This window comes from Bidens hawaiensis, unplaced genomic scaffold (genome assembly GCF_021521415.1).
Source record: "Bidens hawaiensis isolate Kalapana, Puna unplaced genomic scaffold, B.hawaiensis_p1.1 tig00045943_1, whole genome shotgun sequence".
Classification (NCBI taxonomy): Eukaryota; Viridiplantae; Streptophyta; class Magnoliopsida; order Asterales; family Asteraceae; genus Bidens; species Bidens hawaiensis.
The window spans coordinates 76,128-90,000 of NW_027505954.1; the positions used below are offsets into that span (position 1 = coordinate 76,128).

The window sequence follows — 13,873 nt, forward strand, 5'->3', positions numbered from 1 at the left end:
TTTGTTGTTATTGTTTGCTATTTATCGTTTTGAGCAATGTTCAAATGAAATTCTTAGTTTTATCTGAAGACAATATGATTCAAGTTTAAACCTTTATTGTATTGATTGATAAGTTGTTGTGATTAATTTATTACAAATAACTTTTATTTATAACCATACAATTACTTGTTAGACAGGAATAGGAGGAAAACTAACTCAATAACCCCCTAGGTTTGTAAGTGCGACAAATAGGTCCCCGCACTTATGCAAGATTACACTAACAATCACCCCCTAATCTTGTGACACCGATGAAGCTTCGCATCTTGTTAAACTTCAACAGTGGCAACGCTTTTGTAAGGATGTCTGCTCTTTGTAAATCTCCACTGACATGCTCCACCTTGATTTGTTCTCTCTCGATGCACTCCCGAATGAAATCGTACCGTGTGTTGATGTGCTTGCTTCTTCGGTGAAAAACCAGGTTCTTCATCAAGGCAATAGCCGATGAATTATCCACCTTCAACGTCACGATTTCCTCCTTTTCTCCAGTCATCTCTGACAACAAACCCCGAAGCCATAAGGCTTGACATGTTGCTGATGTAGCTGCCATAAATTCAGCCTCACGTGATGATAACGCCACTATTCCTCGTTTCTGAGAAACCCATGATATTGGTGATGTACCATAGTAGAAAATCAAACCTGAGGTGCTCCGACCATCATCCATATCCATCGCATGACTACTATCACTATACCCGTGCAACATACTGTTTCCGCCTCTCGAGTAAGTAATACCAAAGTCGAGTGAACCTCTTAGATATCGAAGAATATATTTAACTGCTTGAGCGTGAGCTTGAGTTGGTGATTGCATGAACCGACTTGCAATCTTGCATAACCAACCGAGTAGCTCAAATCAGGTCTCGTATGAGTTAAATACCGCAAGCTTCCGATTATCTTCCTATAACCGGTCGGATCTACCTTCGGATTCTCATCTTCTTTAGACAACTTTAAGCCCGGTTCCATAGGAAATTGAGTCAAGTTGCACTCCCAAAGACATGCTTCTTTCAGGATCTTCGTTGCATAACCGCTTTGCTTTAACGTTATCCCACGATCGCTTTGCTTCACTTCGATCCCGAGATAGTAATACACCCGAGGTCACTCATCTCGAACCTTGACTCCATTTGTCTTTTGAAATTTGCAATTTCTTGCACACTTGTACCCGTGAATATCAAATCATCAACGTAAACTCCATCGAGTAGTAGCCTTTGACCGGAACACCGTTTGTAAACCGCTTGTTCTTGTTTACATCGAATGAAACCGAGTTCCTTTAACGACCCGTCTAGTTTAGTATTCCACACCCTTGGAGCTTGGCGTAGACCGTATAACGCTTTAGCCAACTTGTACACTTTTCTTTCTTCAACTTTCTTAACGAACCCATCCGATTGAAACACGTACACCTCTTCTTTCAAATCACCATGAAGAAATGCGGATTTTACATCCAAGTGATGCACTTCCCAACCTCGGTTTGCTGCTAAAGCGAGTAAAAGTCTAACGGTTTCGATTCTCGCTACCGGTGCGAACACCTCTTCGAAATCGATCCCATAGTTCTGAACATACCCCTTAGCTACGAGTCGGGCCTTGTACTTGGTTATTTTTCCGACTTCATCTCTTTTGATTTTATAGACCCACTTTAAACCTATCGGTTTTACTTTGGGTGGTGCTTCGACTAACCGCCATGTCTTATTTATTTCAATCGACTCGATCTCCGCTTCCATTGCTTTTCTCCAATGTTTTTCATTATTCGCTTCTCGAAAATTAACCGGCTCATCATCGAATAATAATAGGAGATTTACCTCGTCAGTTGTCGGGTCTTACTCGGCGGGTGTCGGTATACCTTCAACCAGAAAGTCGCTAAATTTCTTGGGTAAAACCGTCTTTCGAGTAGTTCGACGCGGCTGGATAACTTGTAACGGTTCTTCGTTTAGGTGCCTAGTCGGGCATACAGGTGGGCTGCCACCTTCTGAACTTGACGACTCCCTTCCGTTTCTGATACGAACCAAATCACCGGCATCATGACGATCTACGGACCCGGTGTCAAACCAGAATGTCACCTGCTCCGATTCGGGTTCAATATGGCACCTAACAATAAACTCGGTCCATTCAGGACCCTTTTCGCCCTCTTGTTTGTCAAGATCGGCCCACGCGTACCTTTTACACTCGTCAAACTTGACATCCCGCGTAACGTGTACTCGCCTTTTGAGCGGATCAAACATACGGTAGGCTTTTGTTCTAGGTTGAGTACCTAAGTGAATCATTACCATGCTTCGGTCGTCCAACTTCTTTTGACCAGTACCAAGGACTTTTACATACCCCGTGCATCCGAACACTTTAACGTGTGAAAGGTTCGATTTTCTTCCTTTAAAACGCTCATACGGAGTCGAATCCTTCAAAGATTTTGTTGGTGACCGGTTTAGTAAATAAACCGAGTGATGAACCGCTTCTCCCCATAGGTCTTGTGATAGTGACATCGCCTTTAACAAACTTCGAGTCATACCAAGTATGGTTCGGTTTCTTCTTTCAACCACTCCGTTTTGATGTGGGGTGTAAGGGGTCGTAAACTGATGTGCCACACCTATACTTGATAAGTAATCTTCCAACACATGAAATGTAAACTCACCCCCGTCGTCGGTTCGTATGGTTTAAGTTTCTTGCCCGTTTCGTTTTCAATCCTTTTCACAAAATCTATGAGTAAGCCCGCAACTTGGTCTTTCGTCTTTATCGTGAAAACCCACATATAGCGAGTGTAGTCGTCAACAACTAGTAAAAAGTATCAGTTGCCACCATGTGTCTCGGGAGTAATCGCGCCACAAACATCGGCATAAATGAGCTCGAGCGGTACCTTTGCACGATAATTAGATTCTTTCGGGATATCCGATCTTGTTTGTTTGCCTAGCATACATGCATCACAAATTTGCATCGGGTGTTCGATTCTTGGCACTCCATCTGCGAGTTTGGAGAGACCCCGAAGGGCATCGAAATTCAAATGCCCCAATCTAGCATGCCATATCCATGCAACATTATGCAAATTGACTTGTAAGCAAACCGGAGAAACAGCCTTTAAATTAATTTTATAAACCCGGTTAAAGGAACGCGGTACCTTGATTAGAAGTCTTCCATCTTGTTCGAATATCCATAAGATACCGTCTTGGATCCCGATCTTGCATCCTCCTTCGTCTAATTGCCCGAGACTTATAATATTGTTTTTGAGAGATGGAATAAAATAAATGTCACTCAAGGCTCGTTGTTCTCCCCTTTGACCTTCTACTACTATCGTACCCCAACCTTCGATTTCAACACACGAACCATCACCGAAACTTACTTTACCGGTCTTGTTACGATCGATGTTGGAAAACCATTCCAGATTTCCCGTCATGTGGTTACTCGCCCCGTTATCAAGAATCCACGTGTTTTTATCACATGGGGTTGAAGCATATTGCTTCGGATCAACCCGGTCTTCTTTTAGAAAAAAACGACATCTTCCTTACTACGAGCTACCGTCATCATGTTTAGAACCGGTCCGCCATCTTGATCGAGGTTACTTTGATCGTTCTTCTCCATGTTTCGGTTAGGACATGACGTGGCAAAGTGCCCTAGTTTATCACACTGATAACATTTAATCTTTGACTGATCCTTCTTAACTCGGGGTTCTTTCTTTTCCCGATCCACAACCTTACCTTTTCCCTTGTTCTTTTGACTTGATTCGGTTCTCATCTTGCCTTTCACATGACGCCTTTCTTGATTGCTTTTAGCTTTCCATTCTTCATATGTATATAGGATTTGTTCTTGCTTACCGGACACGGGTTTGTCTTCATCTCCAGATCGTTCCTCAAACGCTTTTAGGCGTCCAACAGCTTCATGGAACGTCATGGTCTTTATATCGGCAAACTGTTCAATAGTAGCAACAATCGCTATATACCTCTTTCTCAGAACGGACTTCAAAAGCTTTCTCACAAGGGTCTTTTCTTCAAACGGTTCTCCAAGATCACTTTCTTTGGAAGCTATTTGGCTTATCTTGGTCGAGAAGTCATCAATCGTATCTGTTTCTTTCATCTTGAGTACATCGAACTCATGTTGAAGAGACTCGATCCGTGCTTCCCGAACCCTATCAACCTCAACGAAACGAGTCTTAAGTGCATCCCATATCTCTTTAGCGGTGGAAAGGTGAGCCACTTGCATCACCAAAGCCTCCGGCATGCCTTGATAAAGGTACACAATTGCCAACCCGTCTATCTTCGAGTCAACCACCGTTCCCGTTCTTGGTTCGATAGCCTCCAACAACCCTTGAACCTTGAAGATGGCCTTGAGTTTTACCGTCTAAATCGTATAATTAGTGGACGTAAGAATCAGAAACTGAATCGAGAGGGAACTCGGTTCTTTGGGAAAACCGATTTGATTACTTGGCCCTCCAACTTGATTATTTTGTTGATCACCCATCTTTTCTTGTTCGTTGGTACTTTAAACCAAATCTTGATTCAATTTCTTGAACCGAAATTTTGATCTCTCTTGTTATGAAAGAAAACTTTAATTATCTCAAATATAAGTATTTTCTTTCCTTCTCGTAGCCTTCTGTCCAAACCTTTTTTGAAAGATTCACAAGGAACCAAAATACTTAACTTTTAAAGTTCCCTGTACACAAAAATCCAAGGAACCTTTTGACTTGACAGAACTTTAATTGCTTTAAACAAAAACCTTTTCCAAGACTTTCGTGAATCTTTCACAAAAACCCAAACAATTTTCAACGAACTAAAATTGTTACTACCAAAGAGAAAACACTGATTCTCCAAATCGCTTAGTCGGACCTGAATAACTTCTCTTCCAACAGACCTGTCACCGACGTTACACACAGGTCGTCGGAAGGGTTTTGCCGCCGTCAAAACAGAACCCACGTTCTTGTACTCAGCCTCCCGAAATTCAACACACCGTCACCGGTCACCGGAATCTCATTCTTTGCCGCTGACTCTTGATCTCCGATCACCCGCCGTCACAAGCTCTTGTGGTGTTTCATCGTCCTTACTTGCCGGATCTTCTTGATCTATAATCCTCGCCGACGAATTTAGAACCTTAACTGTAGCTCTGGTACCAATTGAAGACAATAAGATTAAGTCTAAACTTTTATTGTATTGATTGATAAGGTGTTGTAATTACTTGATTACAAATAACCCTTATTTATAACCATACAATTACTTGTTAGACAAGAATAGGAGGAAAACTAACTCAATAACCCCCTAGGTGTGTAAGAACGAAAACTAGGTCCCCACACTTACGCAAGATTACACTAACATCATCAGTGAGTATTTTTGTGTTTCATCCGCTTGACTCAAATTTGAGAAAGTTATTGCATTGCAACTCAACTAAGGGCGTTCCTTACAATAATAGTATGATTCATTTTGGGATACTGCAAGCATTTGCTATCTTTTTTATACAACATTATGAGATATATGTCACCAATGTTAGAAATATTCAGCCTATAATATATGTAAAAATAATAATACTTTTTTTTACGTTTGCTAATGATTTAAAAAATCGACTCCAACTGAATTTATTAGCTTCGATATGTTCGTCTTAACATCGACTCGGTTTGGATTTAAGTTGAAGATATATGTAATTGATATTTTTAGAAAAGGGGACATGCAAATAGTTATTTAATTAGTTCATTAAGGGTAAATAGCTATTTAATTAGTTAATTTTAATAAAATGGAGAAATTTGTAATATATGTGGTTTAGGGAAGGGAAATATGTAATTGGTTTTTAAGGGTTGAGTAAATATGTAATAAGGGAACTTGAGAATGGATATATGTAAATGCCCTTTTAAAAATCATTTAGATCTTTTGAATGAGATTAATACCAAATCTACCTAAAGGGGTAAAATAGTAATTTTTCAAAGTTATTCAGATGTCTAACCAAACAGATGCATTCCATTTCGCTCTTACTGGCTCAGATCATCTTACTCATTCAGACTTCTTACCCATTTAGCACTTACTAATTCAAAGGTCTGCCAAACAACCCCTAAGTATATAACATTACATTTATTTAACTCGTGTAATACATGAGATTCTAGCCTAGTCTCTAATAAATAAGATTAATAGGAAACATACATCAGATTATAAACCACATAAAATTTGGCCTTCCGTCAATCTCTCCTGTTCAATATTGTTTATCATGTGCCAACTTCTGATGAAATCTAGATTTTATGCAACGTTTTCAAAAAAAAAACATATAATATGATATTTAAAATGAATATCTTTTAAAGAAACATTTATTAACTTATTTAATACAAGTGTTTGGCCAGAGTGGGAAGCACTCAAGCCAAAATCTGAAAGTCAGCGTGAATTCGGTTAAGATAATATAGTCTGACCAGAGTTTGGCAACATGACTCTCCAAATTTAGGGAGTGCGGTGACTTAAATATATAAAAGTTGCCGTTCTAAAAAAATAAATAAATAATTATACAAATGTTTCTAACCTATTTATAAAAAATAAAACATATGAGAAAAGAAAATAATTTATAAACCTAAGTCCATGTTAATGAGCTTTAGATAACACGTTTTTCTCAAATCAGTAGATGGTGGGTTGGGTTACGTAGACATTTTATTTGGTTTCAAAAACGAAAAATAAACCTACATTTTAAACCCCTCAAAACCCTAAAAAACAAACCTTTATTATTATTGCCTTCTTCTTCTTCTTCACAGCCAACAGAGTTTGAAGGTGCAAGAATGGAGATTGAGTCAAACGAGTTGACGAACAACGTCATGTGTCAATTAGCTGATCCTGAAGGAAACCCACTTGGTGCTTCCATGTATCTTCCTCAAAGCATTGGTCCTAAGGAGCTTCAGCAGATGGTTAACAACCTCCTTAATAATGTAAAGTTATCAATCTTTTTTATATATTTCAATTATATGCAATGAAATTGTTGATTAATTTTTTATGGATTAGAGTTTATGAGAGTAAATTAATTAGGTTTTAGGTTATATTTAGATTAGGCGTAAAAAAAAACTATTTAACCGAGCAATTAACCGATGGTTTGGTTAAGCCGTAGCTGTATATTGTTTGTTTGGTTTTGGTGTTGGCGAGTGGCATAACTGAATCGGTTATGCGTAATGCTATAAGAAATATGTGATGTTAATTGTGACATCTGTATGTGTGGTTCTTTTATGGCGTTTTACTTCTGTTAGTTCCGATGATAATAGATTCGGAAGAAGTGAAATGCGATGAAAAGACTCACACATGTGGAAGTCATGATGAAAATCTGTGTTTTTAATAGCTTTATCTATAATCGGGGTGGATATGACACACACTAAAATTGAAACCGAACCATAGGTTAATTTGGTTATTTGCTCACCCTTACTGAGACAGCGGTTCAATAGCAATAACATTTAGTTAAAATAGCAACAGCTAGTCCAAAAATAAAAGTTTCTTGTACATAGAAAAATGTAGAGCACGTAGCGCTGTAGAAAAATGGTTACAACCTGCAGCTGCAACTGAACTATTTGCAGTAACTTAAATGCACAGAATCAACAGCTGCACATGATTAAAAACTGAAATGCCTAATTACCTAAATGATTGCTGTATGATTAGTTGATTACAACTTTAGCTACTGCAGTCTTTTACTTTGATATTAAGGAAAGTATTAAGACATAACTAGCTTATCAACTAATTTTTTACTTTTTAAATGATGTAGCTTTAATGATGTAATCTGTTTATGTGATAGTGAAAGAGTTACTAGTTCTTAAATGGCTTTGAATAAGGACACTTATGTCATTTTGTTTCAAGAAATTATGCATGCATAATGAATTTCCAGAATGTAATTTGGTACACAGTTTGACTGGTTTGACCTGTATACGGTTCGATTTTTGCGGTTTGATGTTTAACGTTTAACGTTTTGGTTCGGTTTGAAACTTGAGACCGGCGGTTCAACCTTTATCATTTACATATAAATAATTCTTTGTTTTTGGAATATGTAGTTATGTTTATGTATTATAACCATCAACCATCTTTGAAACTTTGAAAGATTTTAATACAAACTAACAATTTAAAACTATATATAAATAGGTTCAAGCCACCAAACTCGAAAAATCGGCTGATCCAACTGGTCGGTTTGGTTTTGGTCTAGAATTTGCATCCAAAGTGACCTAACTGGACTATGAACACCTGTAAAATATGATTACAGTTATTGCACTCTTCTAAGTATAATATTCGTTTTCACTTCCATAAATGATTAACAAAAACTGTAAATGTCTGAATCTTTCAGGAGGAAAAACTGCCTTATGCCTTTTATATATCTGACAAAGAGCTTGTTATACAACTGGGAGAGTATTTACAGAAGCATAAAGGTATACGGAAACCATGAGACCTTAAGTTTAAATATAGTCACATATATTTTTTGTTATATTATTTATTGCTAAGTTAACGCCCTGCTTGCGGTGCGCGCATATAATGTATATATGTGTGAACCCTCGGGTGGGCAAAAGTAAAATTGCACTAATTTTGACATTATTTTACTAATCTCATGAAAATAACGTTAAAAGTGGCGGAAGGTTAATCAGGCATCATGTGGTGGTGTTGATAGCCGAAAGACAAGGGCACATGCACCAATCAGTCGGTGTCCCGATGATTGAGTGCTATGTGCCTTATGTCCAAGGCTTGATGCAAAACTACTATCGAGCCGGGGGTCTCACCGGAAGCAGCCTCTCTATCCCTATGGGATAGAGGTAAGGCTGTCTACATCTTACCCTCCTCAGACCCTACCATAGCATTGCTATTGGTGGGATATACTGAGTACGATGATGATGATGATGATTTATTGCTAAGTTAACAAAACCTCATATCAACATCTTTCAGTTTCTGTTGAGAAGGCGGTCACAATAGTCTACCAACCACAGGCAGTCTTCCGCATTCGTCCCGTTAGTCGTTGTTCTTCTACAATTGCTGGTATGTTTATTACTTTATTACATTATGTGCTTTTTTTTTTACTAAATTTGTCTTCAAGTAAAATAAAAATCTATTTTTTTGTAATTAATTTTTGCAGGTCACACAGAGGCTGTACTTTCAGTTGCTTTTAGTCCTGATGGACAACAGTTGGCTAGCGGTTCCGGTGACACTACAGTCCGCTTTTGGGACTTAAATACCCAAACGCCCCTCTTCACTTGTACAGGTCAGCCATCATTGCCTATTTTGCTAAGTACCATTTTTGACCCGTTACTTGATCCGAACTGACCTGCCTGTTTTGCCAGACATAATATATGTTATATAGTTAGATATAGCCAGCACAAGCCCAATAAGTGAAGCTTGGGCTCGGGCTTGTTTACTAAACAAGTTTTTTATATGCTTTGGCTCAAGCTCGTATAAGCTCGGGTCGGTTCGAGCTTTTAGCTAGCTGATCTCGAGTTGCTCTTGAGCAGCTTGGCTCGTTTACAGTACTAGCATAAGATGTTCACTTTGCTTATAGATATTAAAAAGCGTTTTTGAAACTTGTCATTTATGTTTGATTTTGATATCTGTATTAAAACTGTGATGCAATATTTATAACTCATTTTAATTTTTATATTTTTTATCATTTGTTTAGGACACAAGAATTGGGTTCTCTGTATCGCATGGTCACCGGATGGTAAGTATCTTGTTAGTGGAAGCAAGTCTGGAGAATTACAATGCTGGGATCCCCTCACCGGGAGACCATCTGGCGGTCTGCTCACTGTAAGATTTTTTTTAACTATCTTCAACTAATTCAAAAATATTCGATCAACTTTCGATATATGTTCTATGACGAAATTAGCCTTTTGTGTTTCCGGGACTAATTTATAAAATTTACAATGTTTCAGGGTCACAAGAAATGGATTACCGGTATATCTTGGGAACCGGCACACCTCAGCGCACCATGCCGTCGCTTTGTCAGCTCTAGCAAAGACGGTGATGCAAGAATATGGGATGCGGCTTTAAGGAAAAGTGTTATATGTCTTAGTGGCCACACTCTTGCAGTAACTTGTGTAAAATGGGGTGGAGATGGATTCATATATACAGGGTATATATATTATTCCAAACTTATGAAATTTCATATTAATGGAAATTAATAAATGGAATTTACAACCAAAAACAACGTTTAGTTAAAGTTTTTATTCATGGTACAGATCTCAAGACTGTACAATCAAAGTATGGGAAACTACTCAAGGCAAGTTGATTCGTGAACTGAAGGTATAACTTATAGGCATTATTATTTTTTTGATACTTGTATAAACTTTAATATAGTTATATGAAAGTAATAATATAATATTTTTGGTGGTTGAAATACAGGGTCATGGACATTGGGTGAATTCTCTGGCACTAAGTACCGAGTATGTTCTTAGAACCGGTGCTTTTGATCATACACGTAAATATTATTCATCGTCAGACGAAATGAAAAAGGTAACCTGTCATTTTGTAAAAGTCTGTTTTTGTTTTACAAAAGAAATATATAGATGAAGATTTATATTGTTATGACAACAGGCGGCTCTAGAGAGGTATAACAAAATGAAGGGTGGTGCGCCTGAAAGATTGGTTTCAGGTAGTGATGATTTCACCATGTTTCTCTGGGAACCATCTGTCAGCAAGCACCCTAAAACCAGAATGACCGGTCATCAACAGGTACTGCTTTCATGTGTGTGTGTGTCCGTATGCGTATACATAGGGAGAGGTTCATTACAAAGACTAATTATTACGAGAATAAAATTAAATTGTTTAATTTTTTCTATCAATGGTTCATATTTTATAATTATTTTACTTCTTACATACAAATGTCTATGCTATTCATCTCCAACAACATTTTAAAAAGTATATAACCAAAATGTTGTTGGAGATGAATAAGCATTGCATTTCAACCATTTTCTTGTATTTTAAAATTTAAAAATATGTTGATTTATTTGTTCTTTGTGTTCTCACAAAAAAAAGTCTTTTGTGTAGAATCCTCCCTTGTATATATATTATGAATGTATAATTATAGTTTAGTTTGATTTATATACGACACAATATATATTATTTAGTTACATTTATCATAATTTTGTATTTGTTATATAAAATAAAATTTTATTTATACAAGTACTATGCTTGTTTAGGCTTTGCGAGCCTAGTGTGAAGCTCGGGCTTGTTTAAGCTAGGCTTGTTTCGCGCTTTTAACGAGCCAACCTCGTGTTTTACACTACTTATATTTGAAAATCGACAATAATAACTAATTAGAACTTTCAATAAAACCCTTTTTGAAAAATCTCTTCTTCTTTACAGCTGGTAAATCATGTTTACTTTTCACCTGATGGGCAATGGATTGCGAGCGCTTCGTTCGATAAATCTGTCAAGTTATGGAATGGAATTACTGGGAAGTTTGTTGCTGCCTTTCGAGGCCATGTGGGGCCTGTTTATCAGATAAGGTTTGATTTCCTCTGTTTTTTGCATTTATACAGAATTAGTATTAATATTATTTAGCTTCTCACTTGATGTGGTTTTGTGCAGCTGGTCTGCTGACAGTAGGCTTCTTCTGAGTGGTAGCAAGGACTCTACGTTAAAGGTAACGTCATATTTTTTTTGCATGTTTTTTAAAATCTGTTTTACATAAAAAAAACCCCCTATGTTATGATTTAAATGATGTAATTATGTTTCTAGGTTTGGGATGTGCGGACGCAGAAATTGAAACAAGATCTTCCTGGTCACGAAGATGAGGTTTTTTCCTTTTTTTTTACTTGATAAACGTTAGCAAGAACAAAGGTCACGTTAGAAGGTAATTATTGATTGTTTGTTTTGTTGGTAAGGTTTTTGCTGTGGATTGGAGTCCGGATGGTGAGAAGGTAGCATCGGGTGGTAGGGATAGAGTTCTCAAGCTATGGATGGGTTAAAAGGTGTTGTAAACTATATGAAGTTGTACAAGGATTCACGGTCCTATATTGCTGCGAATGAATCTATGACTACGAATGATGACGGAAGCACCTGTGACAAGATTTGGATTGGACCATTGGCTTGAAGGGTGATTGGAACAAGGTTATGGGAAGTAGGTTTTTATATTTTTCTTAATTATTTAAAAGATAAAAGGTTGTGTAGATTGTTTAAAAGCTTATAAGAAACTGAAGGTTTTTAATTGAACAAGGTTATGGGAAGCAGGTTTTTATCATTACTATTTACACTTTTTAATTCTTTTGAACAGAATATGTTGCATGCTGTATTAGGAAACCTGTGTGTTTGGCGCCATGCCACCATGTATTTCACCATGGTCCTTTGGCGAGCCATAACACACTCTGGCATGAGGTCTGTTTTTCATGCTTGTTTGCGTTGTGGATACAAATGGGAGAGTTTCTTTGGTCTCTTTTCGATCACTTCCTTGATTGTTTTGTAAGCATGCTATGAAGATTGTGGTTACAAAACCAAACTTTTGGCTTATAAATGTGCGGTACCTCTGTCTCATTTAGACATCAAGCTAAATAACACACAAGACTCTTTGAATCTGTAAAGTTTCATCTTAAATAGTCACCAACTAAGATAGACCATTACTAAGCAACCGTTCTCGTTCTGAAAACAAGACCGACGTCAGCCGGTTAACCAGAAACTATGGATGTCATTTGTTTGGGTTCAAGCTAATAGGGCAGTCACAAATAAATTGTTTCGTTTAAAACGATTCGGATATAACCCGTGGATTTTGGGCCCAAACTGGGTTCAGAAGGAGTATTAAATCGGGTTGGAACCGGATTCAACGTATTATATAACTAGTTATTTTTTTAATGTTTCGACTTATAAATACTAAAACGGATTTCAAACTGGCTGATCAAATAGGATCCGAACCTAGGCTCATAACCTCGGTTATATACTAGAGAAAGTTGTTAACCATGAAGCATTCTCGCATAATTATACGAAAAACCAATTGAGATTTGAAGCTAAATAACCTACTATTTAATGTTACAAACAAATAGGAAAGATGTACATTCCAATTTTTTAAACAATCCCTTAAACTTTAACACCAGACAAAGTATCACAAACCGAAACATATTAGATACATTAGACGGTCGGGTTGATAAGTTCACCGTTCAAGAACTCACGGTAAGCAGCAACAGGCCAAATGAACCCCCTAAACACCAACCGAGAAGCCAAAGGAACATTGATGATGATCTCCTTTTGTGTAGGCTTCTTTTCATCACGAATAGCAATCAAGTAACTCCTTCCAACCCACCCGATCCATCCAGCTATGTACAGGAACAGAATCCCGGGGGTGATGAACTCGCCCCAATGTCGTTGATCTCCACTTACGATCAAGTGTGGTAGCCCATCCGATCCACACAACAATCCATACTTTCCATAGTTGTCAAATCTGCATGTAGGTTAACATTTGATACAAATTTAGTGCATCTATTCAATGTTTTAAAAACCAGTATATACCGGCCGGTTGAACCAGCTATACCGGATTTTGGTAAGACAACCGGTATTTAGTGCCCGGTATTTTTGGGCGGTTTGCTAGAACATCGTACCGCTGGTATATCGGTTTAACTGGCAAACCGGTTTCAGACCCAAAAGATTTTTTTACATTTTTTTGCGGCCCATATTTTTTAAAAATGACTTTTAACTAGCGGATAAAGTAGAAACGAGTAAACACAAATGATGATTCGTTAATTTACCAATTTTGTATCCTGCAAATGCAAGGTTGGTTTATTTACATCTTTTGTAGTTGATTAATTTCATATACTAAGTACAAACTTCCTATTTGACTCGATTATTGTTCATGTGTGATGTTTGTTAATGTATTTTTGGATTATTTTTTGAGTTGAAGTTGTATTTTATGGAATTACTTGGTAAACTATTCAACCCGGTTAAGCCTCCCGATACCTCACGGTTCATATACC

General features: G+C 37.4%; 2 protein-coding genes and 1 pseudogene across 3 annotated transcripts in view; 1 reads left to right on the forward strand and 2 right to left on the reverse strand.

The window, feature by feature from the left end:
• Window positions 1-3,492: 3,492 nt before the first annotated feature.
• Window positions 3,493-4,227, reverse strand: LOC143616122 (uncharacterized). The gene has a single exon (XM_077089052.1). The coding sequence runs from the start codon at window positions 4,225-4,227 to the stop codon at window positions 3,493-3,495; it is 735 nt and encodes a 244-aa protein (XP_076945167.1).
• A 2,450-nt stretch (window positions 4,228-6,677) lies between these two features.
• Window positions 6,678-11,929, forward strand: LOC143616121 (notchless protein homolog). The gene is made up of 13 exons (XM_077089051.1): window positions 6,678-6,892; window positions 8,281-8,362; window positions 8,871-8,960; window positions 9,058-9,183; window positions 9,595-9,722; window positions 9,848-10,047; window positions 10,154-10,217; window positions 10,317-10,427; window positions 10,509-10,646; window positions 11,280-11,422; window positions 11,505-11,559; window positions 11,655-11,711; window positions 11,801-11,929. The coding sequence occupies exons 1-13, from the start codon at window positions 6,746-6,748 to the stop codon at window positions 11,882-11,884; spliced, it is 1,425 nt and encodes a 474-aa protein (XP_076945166.1). The 5' UTR covers window positions 6,678-6,745; the 3' UTR covers window positions 11,885-11,929.
• A 971-nt stretch (window positions 11,930-12,900) lies between these two features.
• The window catches only part of LOC143616127 (photosystem I reaction center subunit III, chloroplastic-like), a 1,811-nt pseudogene continuing 838 nt past the window's right edge, over window positions 12,901-13,873 (reverse strand). The window contains exon 2 of the transcript XR_013150605.1: window positions 12,901-13,344. The product of XR_013150605.1 is annotated as a photosystem I reaction center subunit III, chloroplastic-like (transcript). The remainder of the gene's footprint in view (window positions 13,345-13,873) is intronic.

Excerpts from the sequence above, each read along its gene's own strand:
- LOC143616121 (XM_077089051.1), top strand. The coding sequence starts at position 6,746 with ATGGAGATTGAGTCAAACGAGTTGACGAACAACGTCATGTGTCAATTA. Across the intron at positions 8,363-8,870 it reads GTATTTACAGAAGCATAAAG|TTTCTGTTGAGAAGGCGGTC; the intron begins GTATACGGAAAC and ends AACATCTTTCAG. Across the intron at positions 11,560-11,654 it reads GCAAGGACTCTACGTTAAAG|GTTTGGGATGTGCGGACGCA; the intron begins GTAACGTCATAT and ends TTATGTTTCTAG.
- LOC143616122 (XM_077089052.1), bottom strand. The coding sequence starts at position 4,227 with ATGCCGGAGGCTTTGGTGATGCAAGTGGCTCACCTTTCCACCGCTAAA.